This window comes from Drosophila sechellia, chromosome 2R, assembly GCF_004382195.2.
Source record: "Drosophila sechellia strain sech25 chromosome 2R, ASM438219v1, whole genome shotgun sequence".
Taxonomy (NCBI): Eukaryota; Metazoa; Arthropoda; class Insecta; order Diptera; family Drosophilidae; genus Drosophila; species Drosophila sechellia.
The window spans coordinates 11,431,460-11,449,047 of record NC_045950.1 but is presented as its reverse complement, the minus strand read 5'-3'; the positions used below and the strand labels follow the sequence as shown (position 1 = coordinate 11,449,047).

Here is a 17,588-nt window from a genome sequence, read left to right as displayed (position 1 = left end):
TCTGCTTAAGATGGAATGGGGCAGATGAAATAGTCACACGAGCCAACCGAGCACTGGCATTGCCTTTGAGCCCCAAAGACCCAAATATGTGCATAGCATTTACCAAGTGGCCAGCGGACGTTCATTCGGTGGCACGTGGCACGATAAAATTCAATTTCGAGCCATTGACAAACAAACGTGATGAATACCTGGACAGGGGATATATGTATCATGGAATTAATGCGAGCCAGTCGAAGGTCAGCCTTCTCGTAAACCATTCATTGAGGACTCCAAAGCTTTTGTGTATTTTATGTGGCCATAAATCGCCCGGATAGTCGTTTCTCTGTCCCAATCCTTTGCTCCACCCGGCTGAAATTAATGGCCAAAATATAGATACTCTGCTGGTTGTGCACGCATAAAAAAGAAAGAGTGTCGATTGCTTTCCAATTTGTGTAATTTGTTGTTTATTTTGTTTATAACTACATCAATAAATTATGTATCGTATCGTATAATTCATAATTATACTCTTTGAAAGCGTGAGAACATACTGGAATTGCAATTCGGCAGCTGGGTTCCTGATTCTGGTTATACATATGTAATTCATTTAAGAGTGGTCATCCGTGCTGGGCGTCTGTCCCCAGATTTTCCACCTGTGATACCAAGTTTAGTACATAGCTTCGTTCGGAAGTCTGGGCGATTTTCAAAGAGTATATGCGTAAGTATTTTCGAAACATCGGCCAGCCGAAGATATTTGAATTTTCTTTAATGTAATGTTACGATTAACTTGATGACAACGTCGTAGATCGATATTGGGCTGCCACTTATTCATTTCATTCTTCAATTCCCCTTGATCCTGGACACATTTAGTTTAATTTTAGATTGATATATGCATGCTAGCTGGCTAGGCTGTCTAGTTACAATAATGTCTGCCCGAGTTACCATAATATTCATACCTAATTCTTTAACTTCTTAGTTCGCGCAGCGTTAATTGTGTTAATTGCAATAGCTTTCTCAGATTGGCTGGTGTACTTGGTTTCGTATCGTTTTGTGGTTTTGTAGTTAGCTTGTTGGGTGCGTGTGGTGATTGTGGTGCGTTGTGTGGTGCGGAGAACCGAATTATTAAGGCCACTTATCCATATATATATGTGTGTACGTATCCGTAATAGTTATTAGTCAGTTAGTCACACATCCCCTGCCCTCCGATCCGATTGCCAATGACAATGGACCCCTCCATCTCGCGTTTCTGCTAATCCGTCGCCTTTGTTTTTGCTTCTGCTACCCTACCGCTCCGAGTCGAATCGTTTCTATTAAGAAAATCGCTCTAGCTCCTAGTCCTAACTAAAGTGGCCTCTAGGTGTTTATGCTTGTGTTAAGAGTGGTCAAGAGAAATTCCATAAATTTTGTGTGGCTCTAGTCTTGATAAAGTGCCAAATTTGGTGTGTCTGTGTCTTGAACATTTATCTATTTGATATAGCTGCAATTATTTTGCGCTTGCGCTACTATTTAATGTTGAACAATACGATTTTTTGTGGCGGCTACTTTAATTATATTTATACGCTTATTAGTTCCGATTAGGGGTTAAGGATTACTTTCTTGTGGTTGTTGGTAGTGCATTCGCTTTTCTATTTCAGGTTACGTTTTTACTAATGCCATTTCAAATTGTTCATGTCGATCACTAAGCCGAGGATAAACTAATTAACTACGTTCTCATTATTGTTATGTTCAGCTCAAGTTTCTGCATCCATGTGCATATACATATGCTTATAAAAATCCAGACGCGCTGCTCTACTGCCCTATTCCATCGAATCGACGATGGCGCGTGTTAGACACCCATCGATGGGTCGACTTTATTTCATTTAACTATGTACGCTTATAAATGTAGATTTGCCGATTCGCATCTCGGGTAAATGTACAGTAACACATATATGGTTTGTATGCGACAATTGCTCATGCTCTACCATCGCTCTCTTATGCGTCGCTTTAATTAAAATGAATAATGGGATCGAGAACTGTCGAGCCTATGTACAGGATTCGTGGGGACGTGTTCGTGTAGGCGGTAATACAATATTATAATTTCATACGTAGCAACAAAAATGGTCTAATCGTCGATCTAAAACACAGGGAATAAGTTAAGCGTTGGCGTGTGTAAAACTAAATCGAATGGTAATTGAGTTTACTGGATCACGGAGATTAGCGACTGCTGGTTGGCTGGCTGGCTGCTGATGGTTTAGTGGTTGCTGAAGTAAAAGTTGTTGTTGCGTATGTTGCCACGGGTTCGCCAGCGGATGCAGCTGAGCAGGGCCACGCGGGCTGCACGCAGCAGGATCTGGCCGTAGGCACAGCAGGCGCAGATGCGCCTCACCCGCTCGGCCAGGTTGCGACGACGACAGCGACGGGCGGGACGATGCCAGCGGGGCAAGTCCTGCCGGCGACGCCGTCACTTTCGACGCTGGAAGACACGTCGCAGTGCCTTGCGCCAGAAAAAGCGATGCGATTTGTTCTTGGTGTGTGTCTGCGGGTCCTCTATTTGAGCAAGTGCCACATCCAAGTCCTCAACCAGGTCCAAATCGTTTTCGGGACCGATGCGACGACGTGTAGGTGTAGCTGGCGCTGTGCGGGCCGTGTTTGTCGAAATGGATGCGTGGGGATGTGGAGTGGGTGGTGCTGAGGCTGTGGTAACAAAGGGTGCAACCAAATAAGGTCGGGCCTTCAGTGCCGCCATTGCTGCAGCCGATGTGGAAGCAATTGATGAGATGGAAGCCAAAGTAGCCACCGATGCCGAAGATTCTATATAGCCCCCGCCAACTTCTCCGTCTGCTGTTACTGCCGGTGATCCACCTTTTAGTGCTGTTGCTCTTGTTCCTTTTCCGGTTCCTGCTAGAGCTCCCCCTCCATCTGCTATTGCTGGCTGGGTGGCACGCAGCCAACAACCAGGTTGCATCGTATCTTATCTAAGCCACGGGTGCTGCAGGCACTCCGCAGCGGTGGCACGCTTGTTCGGATCGAACTCGAGCATGGGCTTAAGGAACGAAGCGAATGACGCCGCATCCTTTTCAGACCACTCGTACTTCTCCAGAAGAACGTCCATTAGGCCCCAGGGCTTAAGGCCCGAGATATTTCGTAGCTCGCAGGAACGGGTAAACGACTTTGCCGCATAGGTACCGTTTAACAAAATCTCCCGCGGTATTGGACCCAGCAGCTCGATGATGTGGGCCAAATGGTCCTCGTCGCGGGTATACGATTCGCCGGAGTGTGGCTCAAACAGATAGTCACCGGTGGCCAGTTCGAATACCATGCATGCAGTGCTCCAGATATCCGCCGAGGTGTTATAGCCCGCACCGATAATAACTTCTAGTGACCGATATTGGCGCGTTTGAATGTCCTCGGTGAAGTGATGATCAACCCAACAAGCGTTGCCCAGATCGGCGATCTTTACGTTCACGTTGCATTCCTCTAACGCCGGATCCTGTTTAGCCTTGTGCTTTGCTTGCGGCGGCGGAGGAGGTGTTGGCAGCGTTGGATTCGAATGCGGTCCATTCGTAGCCGAAGATGTATTCTCCACGGATCCGCTTGAGATTTTTGAATCGCTGTTCGAGTTAGGCTTAGAGTTGTTGTTGTTTAGTTGATGCTGCTGATTTTCCAATTGTTTCTCCTGCTTGGGTCGCAATGGCATTTTTTTGCCGTTTGATTGTCCTTTCAAAGTACCGCTTGAATTGGTGTTGGATTTACTGTTGGTAGCGCTACTACTGCCATTAGTCTGTTGACTCTTGAGCGCACTGCTGCTCTCGGCACTGCTCGTAGAGTTTTCCAGTTGTGGCGGCTGTTGCCCTTTTGATTGGTTAGATTTGTCTAACAAAGAAATGATTAAATTTGCATTAGAACCCTTATTTATCTTAAACGCAAAGGCAATCGTGTAAAAAGGAAATGGAAAAATAATAAAAAGAATGCGGCCAGAACTAAAGGTTTCGATAGATAAACGTAGCCAAGAAATACAATGAATTAATAAAAATACCTTCCGCTTTTTCTACCGCTTCTCGTTTTTTACTCACTTTTGTTCTTCCTTTTCTTCTTCTTTTTGGCTTTGTCAGTGCCCTCAGTCAGTGGTTCCTGCTCCTGTGCCTCCCCACTTTGCTCGGCGGGCGCCTTGCGCTCCTCCCTCTGCTTACACGGTGGCTGCCCAGCGGCCACGTGCACGTTATCCTCCACAGAGTTTGCATCAAAGTATTCATCGGCATCTGAGATTCCGGCGTCGCCGTTATGCACCTCATTAGGATTGATGGCTGCTTGGCCACCAGCCTGCTCCAAATAGTCTTTCTGCTGCTTGAAAAGCTCCATGCGCTTCTTGGCCTTCTTCTTAAGCTTCTTCTTTCGGTTTTTGCTCATTTTGCCAGTGATAGGTGGCTCACGATACTCCTTGGGCGCCCTGCTCACCAATGAGGGGTACATCTTTGAGTTCATGCAATACAACTGGGTGGCTTCAGTTGCTAGTGAGCGCACATGAGGCTCGTCCACGCACAAGAGCACATTCTCGGGCTTTATGTCAGTGTGGATGATCTGGCAGCACGTGTGAAGATAGTCAAGACCCTCCAGCACCTGCCGGGTAATAGCTTTGACGTTGGCCAGTGGTATACCGCGGTAGTTGGACTTCCGGATGAGTTTCAGGAGATTGTCACCAAGCACCTCGAACACCATACAAATATGGGTGCCATTAACGCCGGTGATCTTGAAGTCGTCCAGCATCTGGACGGTTTTGCGACGGCGTGGATTCGATGGATCGGTCTCGCGCACCGTCTTGAGTATCTTTATCTCGTCCCTTGCCGTCTCGGCAAAGTGCGGTGCCGACTTGACAATTTTAATTGCCACATATCTCATTGCCTGCAAGTCCCAGCACAGCCAAACAGTAGAGAAGTGGCCCCAGCCCAATTTACGGATGACATGGTAGCGATCTGCCGAAAAAAAATTGCATTAATCTGCTGCTCTTCTCGAAAAGGAACAAATGTTTAATTTCTTGCATTATTATAAACCTAGCAAGATTCTATTAATAATCATTTTTTGTTATAAATCGGCTCAGAGGGTCTCATTTCGTGTCATAGCACTATCTGCCGATTTAGTTGAGCCTGTGTGGCCGTTATCAGGTCCTCATTGCCTTATCGCTAAAAAAGCGATTGCTCAGATTTCTTTCGCCTCGAAATGGATTGGGAAAGTGACAATCTGACAGCTGGCGTTGTAAAATGGGTGGAGACGACATGCAAGCAAGGGGTGGAACCACGGGCTTATGTTGGCGACAACGTTTGGAGGAGACAGCCGCCCCCCAAATAGGTTGCTGTTGCTATTGTTGTCGTCGCCACAACACGAGGTGCCCTCTTCTTTCTCGCCGAAAAAACAACCCTTGCCCAAATGGGGATAGAGGTCTGAAAAACCACCCGCTGTGCGGGTTTATCTGTGTGCTGTGCTTGTCTTTGGCAACCTGTTGTTGTTGCTGCTGCTGAGGAGGGGCTGGTGGTTTTTTGGATCGGAAAATGCCAATATATGTGGGGTGCTAACAGGTGACTTACCATGAAACAGGTCACCGATGTTCACGGGGTGGTAGCCACCCTTGCAGTAGTCCTCCTTAAGCTCCTGCTCCTCGTTATCGCTGAATGCCTCGGATTCATAGGACTCATTGGAGCTGCTACGCGGCGGCTGCTGCTGGTGCTCCTTCTGGGTATTGGGCTTCGACTTCGCCTGCGTTTTTTTGGGTGGCTGATATTGATCGGGAGTGCCTGCTGATCCTCCGCTGGATGTGGAGGCCGTAGCAGTTGCATTCGCCTTGCTAAATGCGTCCGAACTAGGCGCATTCAAATGGCTATTATTAGCATTATCCGGTGCCTGCAAGTTCTCGCTGCTCCGATTCGGTTCCGGATTGGGATTGGAACTTGGTTTGGGATTCTGGTTCTGGCTGGAATTCGACTGCTCCTGTGGGTTAGTGCCATTCTGCTTGGCCCGCTTCCTGTTCTTATGACGCTTCTTCTTCGCCTGAATGGCCAAAACGCGGCGGTTGACGTCAGCCTTGTTCATTTCGCTGCTGCTGGTCGCTTCTATTTTCCTATGTTACCCTTTATTTCCGCCAGGTGTAACAGCTGTTGTGTGTGGCAAATCGGAAAAGAAGAGGAGAGAAGACGAGTGGTTACGGGAGGGTTGATAAAAAAGGAAGTAACGCGACGGAGAAGTAGAGAACTGACAACGTGCACAAATCTCAATAAGGCAATGTTCGAGGTTCGGTTCACGCTTCTCTCGCTTTTTTCTTGCTTTTGTTGTTTTCTCTGCCCTGTTTTTTGATATTCACTTTTATGGTCTGCTATTTTGTAGTACGGAAATCAACTACATAGGTGCTTGAAATCTAGAAATATCAAATAATTATCTACTTGCCTCGGGATCCCACTTGTTCCCAATTAACACGGCTGCTGTGTCGATTTCTGCACAAAATTAGCACAAAAAATCTACGCTAATCGTCAATCCCAAAAACTCGATTCCAGTGTGACCGCAGCGCTAAAGTCACAAAATACCATCGGGTTCTGGCAGAGACTGGGAGAAAACATGAAATTAGTGATGAAACTTACTTAACACAGATTAAAATACAACAAACAGCAGCTGAATAAAACTTGTATACTAGCTATTTTAATCTCTTAATGTGGTTTGTAAGGAACAGCCTACCTTAATCAAGTACTCCTATACATACCTATTCATATTACATATTATTTTTTATCAAATCCAAACCAAAAAACATACTTTCAGAAAGCAGTTAAAGTTTTTATAAAATTTGAAACTTTTGGGAAACATAAAATATGTATAATAACAACTCGTACACATTAAATACCGCGACGTTGGTCTAATTATTATTATTATAAATAAATCTTGTTACAAGCCAGAAAAGGCTAAAATGTAGCCATGTGCAGCAACACTTTCATAGCACGGACGCAAACCAACGAGAGCACTAAAATTTCGTAACGTAAGCGCACCACGTAACGTTTTCCCTATCTCACTCGCACGTTCAGCCACATAGTGCGGCCTCACTTGCACCTACTGGTACTCGATCCGTTTCGAAACTATGCTCGGCGTTTGCTTTGTAAAAGGCTCTTAAAAAAATGCAGCTACTACCGACTTACCTGGCTTTGCAAGTGAGCGCGGACTAAGCCAATAGCATCTCGATTCGCCGGCGTTCCGCAGCGTTCGCAAATGCAGCTGAAACGAGAAAAAAACACGCGCACAACGAAAAATCCGCAAGTGGAAAAAACTGCTACGGAAAAATGAACTCTTCCATCAAACAGTGCTGCAAATCGATGGAGTTGAACAGCTGAGTGGTTAGTGTTGACTGGCAGCCGAGTACGGTAACTTGCAACACTGTACGCGTTTTGGCGCAATTTTAGGTTTTGGAGGGAAACTGCATCTAGTGAAAAATCGTGGCCAGTTGTAATTTGAGCAGTGCGCTGGCACGACGTGTTGATAAAAAAGAAAAGAGAATTATACAGACTAGTGATAAATAACCGGACGTGCCCATCTGTGAATTCAGCCAAGTGGTATCTTTACAACCGTTTAGCCAACAGCAATTGCTATTAGAAATAAATATTATACACACTTACTATGGCCCAGCCATCGGTAGCTGCATTTTTCACAAACCGCAAACGCGCCGCCTTGGATGATGCTATCAGTATCAAGAACAGGGTAAGACATCCGTCCCAGAAACGTGGCTCCAGATACAAAAGTATCTGCAAGGACGCTTTGCCAATACAGACATCTTAAAAATGGCTTTGTTTTGCAGCGTTTGGCGGAACCCGCTGAAACCGTCTCTCCCGCCCCCGCCCCTTCCCAGTTGCCAGCCGGCGACCAGGATGCGGATCTGGACACCCTGAAGGCGGCGGCCACGGGCATGCGTACCCGATCCGGACGCACTGCCCGACTGATTGTCACCGCCGCTCAAGAGAGCAAAAAGAAGACACCGGCAGCCGCCAAAATGGAGCCACACATCAAGCAGCCCAAGCTGGTGCAATTTATTAAAAAGGGCACTCTATCGCCCAGGAAACAGGCTCAGTCCAGTAAGCTGGACGAGGAGGAGCTACAGCAGTCGTCGGCCATTAGCGAGCACACGCCTAAGGTTAACTTCACCATCACAAGCCAGCAGAATGTGGACAATGTGCAGCGTGGCCTGCGCACGCCCACCAAGCCAATCCTCAAGGATGCCTCGCCGATCAAGGCGGATCTCCGCCGCCAGCTCACTTTCGACGAGGTGAAAACGAAGGTATCGCGGAGTGCCAAGCTGCAGGAACTCAAGGCAGTGCTGGCCAGGAAGGCGGCGCTAGAGCAGAAGCGCAAGGAGCAGGAGGAGCGCAACAGGAAACTCCGCGAGGCTGGCCCCTCCCCATCGAAGTCCAAGATGAGCGTGCAGCTCAAGGAATTCGACACAATCGAACTGGAGGTGCTTACAAGGTGAGCTATTTGCTTATATAGGAAGTTTTATGGGTACTGAACAAATACTTAATAGGGATTGAAGCAAAATTAAACAACATGTTGTGTCCTATAGTTTTCAAGTTCTCTCGAGTCCAACAATTTCTTTTGAGTCTCATTAAGGTTGTTTGCTACTCGCTTTATCATTCGAAGATGATAGGGTATTAAACCTTGATTGAATGATAACATGCCTTTCGCATCCTTTAACACATTCTCTTCAAATCGAATAATCGTGGCTGTCCAAGAAAATCAGCCATGTAAGAAGCTCAAGATATGTGCCTGCCGCAACAATTTTGATTTAGCTGGCTGGTGGCCTAGAATCGGCATAAACAAACCACGGACTGTGGAGTGTGGTCTATGAAAAAACCGGGTAACATCATTTAGCGAAAGGCCAGCAGTTGCTGCCATGCAGTTCTGCTGCAATCGAGGTCGCTCTCCGGGTCTCCGGCTTATTCAAGCGCTCGACTGCTGAAGTTGCATATTTTCCGCCCAAGAGTCGTCAAGTCACCGATGGCTTGGCTTTGGTTCGGCAATATGGCTATTTTTGTACGAGCAATTGCTGCTGATTCGTGACGTCTGTACAACATGCATAAATACCCAACTGGCTGACTGACCCTCCCCATGCACCGCAGTGTGTGTATCGCTATGCGCAGCATGTTTACCCTTCGCAGTCGTTACAATCTAGCCTGACCTTCCCTTTGAAAATGCTTATTTTCCGCCCGCATTCGGGGGTTGCTTTCCCTTCGGCTCTCGGAAAACAAGGATCTTAACTGCCGTACTGCATGGGAATGTGTGTATCTGTGTATTTGTATTTTGGGTCTGACGCTCAGGTAGCAACCTTTTTTTGTAACGGTCGTCTTGAAGAAAAGTCCCAAGCAGCAAATAGGATACATTTTCGAATGGAATATTTCCTCTTTGTATTTCGTATTAAAATAAATATCTGAATGGAACCCTATCGATGAATTAGGCATGAAATTATGGCTTTTAATTGCTGTCACTAATTTATTTCTTCCATATTTTAAAGGGATATTTAATTGGTTTTAAAATTCATATTCAAATATTTGTTTTGCGCAAACTTTAGGGAGGTACCGAATTTTAAAATGTTGATATAGATTACTTATAACTTTGGTTTTTTTTTCACAATCAGCCCCTTGAAGACCTTCAAGACTCCCACAAAACTACCGCCACCCACCCCGGACAAGCATGAGCTTATGTCGCCGCGGCACACTGACGTATCCAAGCGCCTGCTCTTCAGTCCGGCCAAAAATGGATCTCCTGTCAAGTTGGTCGAGGTGCCGGCTTATAAGCGCTACGCCAGTCTGGTGGAAAGCAGCCGCGCCGGCCAACTTCCATTGCCGTATAAGTACCGACACCTGTTGGACGTGTTCAAGGGTCTCGATTCCGTGGTGGCCATGTTTCACAACCGCAAGGAGACCATCACATTCAAGAAGCTTAAGCCGGCAGTGCAGCGCATGCTTCGCAAAAACTTCACTGAGACCCATTTGGCCCAGATCAAGCACATCTATCCAGAGGCCTTTATCTTCAGTCAGATGAAGACGCGAAATTTCGGTTCTGTCTCCAAAGCGGACTATTTCCAGCTGGTCATCGCTCCCAATGTGGAGCCACTGCCCGAGCAACAGCAATCGGAGAAGCAACAACAGTTCACCAAAATCAACGAAGACGATGTGCTCGCGTCGGCCCAGTCGACGTCCATGAATCCACACGTAATGACGGCGCGCATGCAGCGCTTTCAGAGCCTTCTGCTCGATCGGGTAATGCGGGCGCACGACCAGTTCCTTCGCTCCCAGGATCCTCCGATCATCATCGAAAAGGCGCTGACTCGCTGGCATCCGCAGTTTGATTTGGAGAGTTGTCCGGAAGTGGAGCTGTCCCCATTGCCACAGCCGCCCAATGTCGAGAAATACTCGTCAGCTAAAGATATTCTGTCTACCGCTCGAAATCTCTTCAATTGCGCCACGCCCATGGAAAGAGCAATGGATCGCTATGAGGCCAAGTTGGAGGCGGAAAAACAGCAAGCAGCTGAAAGCAATAAAAAGCCAGAGGAACAGCAGGCAGGAGTAATCACTGAGACAAGTACGGCGATTCAAACCAGTCAGAAGGTGCCTGGAATATCTGGATCTCCGAAAAACCCAACTGTCCCCGAAAAAACAAGCAACCACACAGAAACCGCCAAGCCCACAGTGAAGGAGTGCACAGTGCCAGATGCCAGCTCCAATCTACTGAAGGGACTGCCGAAATCACTGATCGAGAAAATTCGAGCCAAACAGGCAGCAAAGGCTTTGGAGGCGATGACCCGGCGTCCTTCGCAGGACCAGGAGGCCACGAAGTACTCACGTTTGCCCGAATTGGCCAGACACCTGCGCAATGTCTTCGTTACCGAGCGTAAAGGAGTGCTCACCCTGGAAGTAATCATCAAGAAGATCCAGAACAGCTTCCGGGCCAACCTCACACCGCAGGAAATCGAGGCGCATCTGAAGCTACTTGCCAAGGAGCTGCCCAGCTGGGCTTCCTTTCATGAAGTGCGTAAGACCATGTACCTCAAGGTTGCCAAGGACATGGACATGAACAAGATAATCGAGAAGCTGGAGAGCGTGGCTAACGCCAAGAGCAATTAGACCGGAAACACGGAAACGCAACCAGGACGCGGGACTCCGTCGAGCAATGACCCTGTGGCTATATCCAGATATATCTTTAAGTACTTGTCAAACTAGCTAGCCATTACTTGATTAAACAACCGGATTAGGCTAAGCTCTCTGTGTTCTAACCAAACTGACATTGCCACATTCAACAAGCACCTTGACAACCAAGATTGGATTCATCACATTTACCCAAGCAATCATTATAAGTGTAATTTTTGGACCAAACGTTTATACATTCATATTTATTAGTCTAAAGACCATTTTCATGTTGTACCACGTTGAATAAATAAATATTTTGCCTGGAAATAGTAAACGTACTTATTGCCTCGTATTCACGAGCATTCATTCATCTCTTATCTCTTAGTCTATCTATCTCTAATATAAGCTATTCAAATCAAAATCATTTTCAGTTCCATAATGCTGCTCATCGTGAGATTACTGGTGAGTAAGCTAGTCAGTGAAAATGTATCTTTCGCTAACATTCCATCTCATTTAGATTGTACTTTTGGCATTATTTGCTGTAGTTTCTAGCCGATGCTACTGGTATAATGATTTATTTTTATATGTTGTATACTACAGCGGAGGCAGGAGTAAGAGATCCTGGCACTGTAATCCGTGGGAGACTTGAGTTAATAACGAACTAAAAACAATAGTCGTTCTAAATGCCTAATTAAAAAGTAAAATACTTGCCGTGGAGAGGCCCTGATATGGTTATGGTTATCCAAGTCTACTGATGTGATGTGCGTAACATCTATCCAACATCTAACATCTTTGGTCTATGGGATTCCTGTTAAAGTTACACTGTTGTTGTTCTTGATGCATAATTAAAAAGTTAAATACTTTTGACCTCTAAATTGTGTTTTATTTATAAAAATCAAATGCTAGCAATCACTGACAACACATACGATTAGTTTTGATATCATGAAATGTTCACGGAACATATTATTTAATTACTACATAGAAATTCAACCACGTAGCGGCTTCACTGGTCGAAGACTGAGGAGGCGTCACCCAGGAGACCTTTGCTATTAGCTAATCTAAATTATTATTCAAAATTGTAGTTCATCATTGTTGTTATGTGTTCATGTTATGTTCGTTGCCTCTGTTAGTTCCTACGTTTTAAAGCCATTAAAATTATATTAATATATAAAAAACTACCATCAATGCTTCGGTTTTAGGACCAGGGACTTCAACATATTTATCTTGTATTTAATAAAATGATTGTTGACGAGTCTTGAGAACAGGAACACAAGCCATTGTAGGCAAGCATTGAAATTTTTGCAAAATATAATACTTATATTGGTGAGCGCCCTCTAGCGCATTTCCGATGTAAAAACATTTTGCATTCCGTATCCGATTAATTGGTCATATAATCTGGTCACACGGCGACCTCAAGAGCGCCATAGATTTGTGAATTGGTGCAGTCGTTGTGTTTAAGCCACAATTATGTTGGAAACCAATCACAATGCTGACACGGAAAAAGAACCGAAGGTGCCTCCACCAACCACCGCGATATCCGGTCAGATAAAGGCGATTGGCAAGGATACAGTGCACAAAATATGTTCGGGACAAGTGAGATACGAAAGCTATTATAGTTTCGCTCAAGTTCCTTAGATCCCGTGGGCTCAATTCATTTCAGGTGGTTCTCAGTTTGGCTGTGGCTGTCAAGGAGTTAGTGGAGAACTCAATAGATGCGGGCGCCACGCTGGTGGAGATCAAGCTAAAGGATCAGGGACTTCAGGGCGTGGAGGTCAGCGATAATGGCAGTGGCGTGGAGGAAATGAATCTGGAAGGCATGAGTAAGTGCAGGCATATCTACAATGTTTCGGAACAATAGTTAATCCCACTGCACACAGCTGCCAAATACCACACCTCAAAAATCCGGGAATTCGTGGACCTGCTGGGCGTGGAAACCTTTGGATTCCGTGGAGAGGCTCTAAGTTCACTGTGTGCCTTGTCAGATATGGTTATCCAAACCCGGCACAAGTCTACCGATGTAGGTGAGTTATGGACGGAACTCTACGTTTAACGCTACTTTTATTCCATTAAAAACTTCCGATTTCTAGGGGTTAAGGTGGAACTGGACCATGACGGTAGGATCAAGAAGCGATCTCCTTGTGCCCGTGGAGTTGGCACTACCGTCCTTCTGGCAAATCTTTTTTCCACTCTGCCAGTTCGTAGGCGTGACTTTACCCGCAACATCAAAAAGGAGTTCACCAAGATGTGCCAGATTCTGCAGGCCTATTGTCTAGTCACCAAAGGTGTCCGCATCCTTTGCAGCAATCACACTCCGAAAGGGGCCAAAACTGTTGTGCTACAAACGCATGGCGACCAGGAGGTCATGGCCAACATATCAGCCATATTTGGAGCACGCCAGGCCGCGGATCTGGTGACTTTAAAGTCTCCTTTTGGCCAGGGCCAACTGACCGAGGCGGAATTGCGGGCTGATCTAGAATCTGGTGCGGATGTAGCCGATACCACTTGTCCGCAAATCAGCACCGAGGATGTAGAGCGTCTTAATCAGGCGGACTTCCAACTCGACGGATTCATTTCCAGTTGCCGACATGGCGCTGGACGCTCAAGCAGAGATCGTCAGTTCTTTTTTGTCAACTCGAGGCCCTGTGACCCTAAAAATGTGAGACAAACTCTTTTAAAAAGCTTAAATAAATTACATTATTTATATTACAGATAGCCAAGGTGATAAACGAGATTTACCATCGCTATAACGTCCAACAGCAACCCTTTATTTATCTCAACATCATCACGGCCCGTTCTGATGTGGATGTGAATCTCACGCCCGACAAACGCCAATTGCTGATAAACAACGAGCGAATTCTTCTCCTGGCACTGAAAAAATCGCTGCTGGACACCTTTGGCCACACTCCAGCTACATTTCAAATGCAAAACACCACCATTGTGAGCATGCTGGAACCCAAGACAAATCCGGGTAAAACTAAATTCCCTAAAGAACCAAGTAAGGAGAAGGAGGACCAAAACGAAGAAGCATCAGAAGAAGATGTACCCACTACCTCAACGCAGAGGTTTATGGATGTGCTCACTCAGTGGCGACGCACTGGCGACACAAAAGGTACGGCACCATCAGTTCCAGTAAAGCGCCGGTGCAGTGAATCCGAAGAATTGACTACTCGGACGTTGAAAATGCAAAAGATTCATACATTTCTCAGCCAAGAGTCACCCAAGGAGCAGAGTTCCAAATGCGAGGCAGAATCTGAAGCAGCGAGTGATGTTGACATGGCAAAAGAGGACAAGACGCAAGTCTCCCTGGATAATAGTTTCCTCAACCTGAAAGAGATGGCTAAGGAGTCTGAGGGTGAGAAAGCTTTACTATCATATCATCGTTTCTAAAGAATAATTTATGCAAATTGGCTACAGCTTATGATCTTTTGACGAAACCGGAGAATGCACCTCGGATTGATTGCAAGGTTCTGACCCCAATTAAAAGTCGTCGCAGTATTTTCGAGTTTAAAACTGATGCTAAGGCATTGGACAAACAGGGATCACCGGCAGAACTCAATTCACAACCGCCTAGTTTCACTCAGCTGTCGGAAGATACTGATATTGCTAGCGACGAAGATGACCACATTAAGCTACCCACTCGGATTGAGTTTGATGAAGAGATGGAGGACGGTCTGCCATCAAATTTTTCAAGCGGGGAATTAACTACTTCTCTAGAGGAGATCGCATCTTCTTTAAAGGTCCACGAGCAACAGCAGCGTGATCGGAGGACTCGAACCAAGCTTCAGCGTCTGCGCTTCAAGACGGAAATTAATCCGAACCAGAACAACAGTGCAGAAGCAGAACTTCAGCGTGAGATCGATAAGGAGGATTTCGCCCGCATGGAAATAATAGGACAGTTTAATCTGGGCTTTATCATAGTCAAGCTAGAGGATGATCTATTCATAGTAGATCAGCATGCCACTGATGAAAAGTACAACTTTGAAACGCTGCAGCGCACAACTCAATTGGAGTATCAGCGCTTGGCAGTGCCGCAAAATCTCGAACTAACTGCGGTTAATGAGATGGTGCTATTGAACCACATTGATGTGTTCGAGAAGAATGGCTTCAAGTTTGAAGTAGACCACGAAGGTGGGATTTAAACAGACCTTCTGTTATTTTACTTATAAAAGATTTCCATTTCAGCTCCTGCCACGAAGAAAGTGCGTCTGTTGGGCAAGCCGCACAGCAAGCGATGGGAATTCGGCAAAGAGGACATTGATGAGCTCATCTTTATGCTGCAAGATGCGCCCGAAGGCACCATCTGTCGCCCGTCTAGGGTTCGAGCTATGTTTGCCTCACGTGCTTGCCGAAAATCGGTGATGATTGGCACAGCTCTTAGCAGGAACACAACGATGAGAAGACTGATCACACAGATGGGAGAAATTGAACAGCCATGGGTAAGTAAATGTCAACATTTCGAATTAAAAATTGCAAATCCTCAGTTTTCTAGAACTGTCCACATGGACGTCCTACGATGCGTCACCTCATAAACATCACAATGCTAATTGATAGTGACGAAAACGATGAGCAAGATCCTCCGACCTAACAGAAACGAGTATGTGTAAGAAATCGGTTGTTAAATTATTGTTGCAGTTTTAATTTTATTTAACTTTTCGTTTGAGCCACTAAGTATACGTCATTGTTCTGTAAATGCTTACTTGATTAACGATTAAACGACAGGATCAGACTTACAACTAAAGACAAATACAAAGGTTATCACTTGAGTATGTCTAACAAACTACTCGTTTTGTTGTTTTGTTTTATAACTATTACTAGATGTTACACTATATAAACATATATGGGTACGCTATATATATAATTTGAGAGGCTACATACTTTAGGGTATATGTGTGCTATGGCTTAGTTTTGATTACTAAATGCTCCTCTTCTTTAGTGACTATTCGTACCTAGAGTCGGCTGAGAAATTCAACGATTTGGCAAACAGTTTACAACTACCGCATTTGAATTAAAATGTTTGTCGGTTGTCTTTCGTAGTTGGCCATCACCTACTCTATGTATTTTGGCCTACTGCCCCATGTGAACTCGTATCTTACAGCTGTCGTATCGTACACAAACAAACAGTTTTTTTATCGTAATGCTAGAGTTATGTGTTTAAAACTATAAGTTTGCTAAGCCACAAGTATAATTAAACGCTACATTCTTCCTGTTTAGTGTATAAAATGCATGGCACCCATAGGGAACAAAGTTCGTTGAGCAAGTTACCTTAGAACACAACACTACAGTAACTTAGTGACTATGACTACAGCTACACTTTGATTCAATATTCTTTTCATTTCTATTCCAGTTTTCCACATTTCGTTTCGTTTTTCGTTCGCGTCGTTCATACATTTTGTAAATAAAAGGCAACTCATGAACATTTTTTGTTTTTAACAACAAGGGGCCATGAGCCTCACGATGATTTCCCCCATCTCACTTTAACAAACTTTGCAGGTGGTTCAGTTCTTAGGTGTTACTTGTTTGTTGGATAAGTTATCTTTGGAAACAAATAGTGATTTGTCACTGGAAACAGGGTGAAGGTAGGTGAAACTGGCAAAACTTTTAAAAACTCAACGGATACATTGAACGCTTAGTTTGATAGGATTTCAACACACCCTTTTCGTTTCCGTTTTTGCGGAATGGAATTTCAAAATGTTGACCCTTAAAGCTTTTTCTGTTAGTTTCCGAAATACAAAATTCATGTTTTACTTCCGTTAAATATCTTTGTAATATAGCGTATGAAGGGAACGTGCCTTAAATCCACAAGGGGCCTATGGTTTCAACTATGATGTCTAGCACATCCTGACGTCCCATCTCCTTAAGCGTCAGCAGGAGCGCCATTATCGTATGTGAAACTGAGTTGGAACTACTACCAGGACTGCTATTCGCTCGGCACTCCCACAGATTAAGGATCTGTTCGGTGGGCGAGGCTTTGGTGGCAAAGTAAGCAATATACCGGTCCGTATTTAGCTTTTTGGCCAGTAATCTCCAATCCCGCTCGTCCGCCCGTGGAGGATCCAAGGCGCTGCAGATCAAACGCTTCGTGGCGTGCGGCAGCTGAACAAAGTCCATCACACAGCTCTCGTTTACATAGTTGCCCTGGCGGTCAATTGAGATGGTGGTATTCGTAGTGGAGGCCAGTTCCTCTGCCGATCCGCTCATAGAGTGCGCTGGAATGTTAAAGGTGTAGTAGTCGTCCTCGCTGCCCTGGCCAAAGTCCACGCACAGGGTGTTCTGATCCTGCCTCCTCAAGCTAAACTCGCAGTGCAGAATGGAGTTGTTGCTGAGGATGTGCTGGTAGGGTATGGCATGTTCGTAGGGAGCTGCTGCCTCGACATCCGCGCTTCTCACCCGGATGTTCAGATTTCGGCTATTCAGCGTGAACGCAAAGACCTGGCTCTCGCCAAGAAAACTGCCACCCAGTTTGGCCTCCACATTGGCGCAGATATCCCG

The 17,588-nt window shown here is 45.5% G+C and overlaps 5 protein-coding genes and 1 long non-coding RNA gene across 8 annotated transcripts in view; 3 read left to right on the top strand and 3 right to left on the bottom strand.

Annotated features, from left to right (window-relative positions):
- Positions 1-415: 415 nt before the first annotated feature.
- LOC6609280 lies at positions 416-2,929 on the bottom strand. Its single transcript, XM_032716338.1, has one exon. The coding sequence runs from the start codon at positions 2,918-2,920 to the stop codon at positions 2,417-2,419; it is 504 nt and encodes a 167-aa protein (XP_032572229.1). The 5' UTR covers positions 2,921-2,929; the 3' UTR covers positions 416-2,416.
- Positions 1,502-7,213, bottom strand: LOC6609279 (SRSF protein kinase 1). Its single transcript, XM_002033933.2, has 5 exons — positions 7,125-7,213; positions 6,388-6,543; positions 5,535-6,098; positions 4,029-4,925; positions 1,502-3,828 (listed from the first exon to the last, which is right to left on the bottom strand). The coding sequence occupies exons 3-5, from the start codon at positions 6,034-6,036 to the stop codon at positions 2,927-2,929; spliced, it is 2,301 nt and encodes a 766-aa protein (XP_002033969.1). The 5' UTR covers positions 6,037-6,098; positions 6,388-6,543; positions 7,125-7,213; the 3' UTR covers positions 1,502-2,926.
- Positions 7,214-7,576: 363 nt separating this feature from the next.
- LOC6609278 (DNA replication factor Cdt1) lies at positions 7,577-11,426 on the top strand. Its single transcript, XM_002033932.2, has 3 exons — positions 7,577-7,680; positions 7,778-8,442; positions 9,608-11,426. The coding sequence occupies exons 1-3, from the start codon at positions 7,600-7,602 to the stop codon at positions 11,094-11,096; spliced, it is 2,235 nt and encodes a 744-aa protein (XP_002033968.1). The 5' UTR covers positions 7,577-7,599; the 3' UTR covers positions 11,097-11,426.
- An 81-nt stretch (positions 11,427-11,507) lies between these two features.
- On the top strand, positions 11,508-11,974 carry LOC116800581. Its single transcript, XR_004361485.1, has 2 exons — positions 11,508-11,561; positions 11,617-11,974. It is a non-coding gene; the product is annotated as an uncharacterized LOC116800581 (long non-coding RNA).
- Positions 11,975-12,492: 518 nt separating this feature from the next.
- Positions 12,493-15,879, top strand: LOC6609277 (mismatch repair endonuclease PMS2). Of its 2 annotated transcripts, none has more exons than XM_002033931.2 (8): positions 12,493-12,692; positions 12,760-12,919; positions 12,977-13,120; positions 13,187-13,755; positions 13,809-14,451; positions 14,514-15,227; positions 15,282-15,535; positions 15,589-15,879. In XM_002033931.2, the coding sequence occupies exons 1-8, from the start codon at positions 12,567-12,569 to the stop codon at positions 15,682-15,684; spliced, it is 2,706 nt and encodes a 901-aa protein (XP_002033967.1). In that variant the 5' UTR covers positions 12,493-12,566; the 3' UTR covers positions 15,685-15,879. The 2 variants fall into 2 exon arrangements, with proteins under 2 accessions (XP_002033967.1, XP_032572228.1); XM_032716337.1 differs by having other exon boundaries at positions 15,581-15,879.
- LOC6609276 (netrin receptor unc-5) overlaps positions 15,720-17,588 on the bottom strand; it is a 19,210-nt gene continuing 17,341 nt past the window's right edge. For both annotated transcript variants that reach the window (XM_032716336.1, XM_002033930.2), the window contains one exon: positions 15,720-17,588. This exon is cut by the window's right edge and continues 614 nt beyond it. In XM_032716336.1, coding sequence (XP_032572227.1) covers positions 16,890-17,588 — 699 coding nt within the window. In that variant the 3' untranslated portion in view covers positions 15,720-16,889.

Bases quoted from the DNA above. Each gene is read 5' to 3' on its own strand.
- LOC6609278 (XM_002033932.2), top strand. From the start codon at position 7,600: ATGGCCCAGCCATCGGTAGCTGCATTTTTCACAAACCGCAAACGCGCC. The intron at 7,681-7,777 runs GTAAGACATCCG...TTTGTTTTGCAG, and splicing joins CTATCAGTATCAAGAACAGG to CGTTTGGCGGAACCCGCTGA. The intron at 8,443-9,607 runs GTGAGCTATTTG...TTTCACAATCAG, and splicing joins GAACTGGAGGTGCTTACAAG to CCCCTTGAAGACCTTCAAGA.
- LOC6609280 (XM_032716338.1), bottom strand. From the start codon at position 2,920: ATGCAACCTGGTTGTTGGCTGCGTGCCACCCAGCCAGCAATAGCAGAT.
- LOC6609279 (XM_002033933.2), bottom strand. From the start codon at position 6,036: ATGAACAAGGCTGACGTCAACCGCCGCGTTTTGGCCATTCAGGCGAAG. The intron at 4,926-5,534 runs GTAAGTCACCTG...TTTTTTCGGCAG, and splicing joins CATCGGTGACCTGTTTCATG to ATCGCTACCATGTCATCCGT. The intron at 3,829-4,028 runs GTGAGTAAAAAA...TTTCTTTGTTAG, and splicing joins GAAGAAAAGGAAGAACAAAA to ACAAATCTAACCAATCAAAA.
- LOC6609277 (XM_002033931.2), top strand. From the start codon at position 12,567: ATGTTGGAAACCAATCACAATGCTGACACGGAAAAAGAACCGAAGGTG. The intron at 12,693-12,759 runs GTGAGATACGAA...AATTCATTTCAG, and splicing joins ACAAAATATGTTCGGGACAA to GTGGTTCTCAGTTTGGCTGT. The intron at 15,228-15,281 runs GTGGGATTTAAA...TTTCCATTTCAG, and splicing joins GTTTGAAGTAGACCACGAAG to CTCCTGCCACGAAGAAAGTG.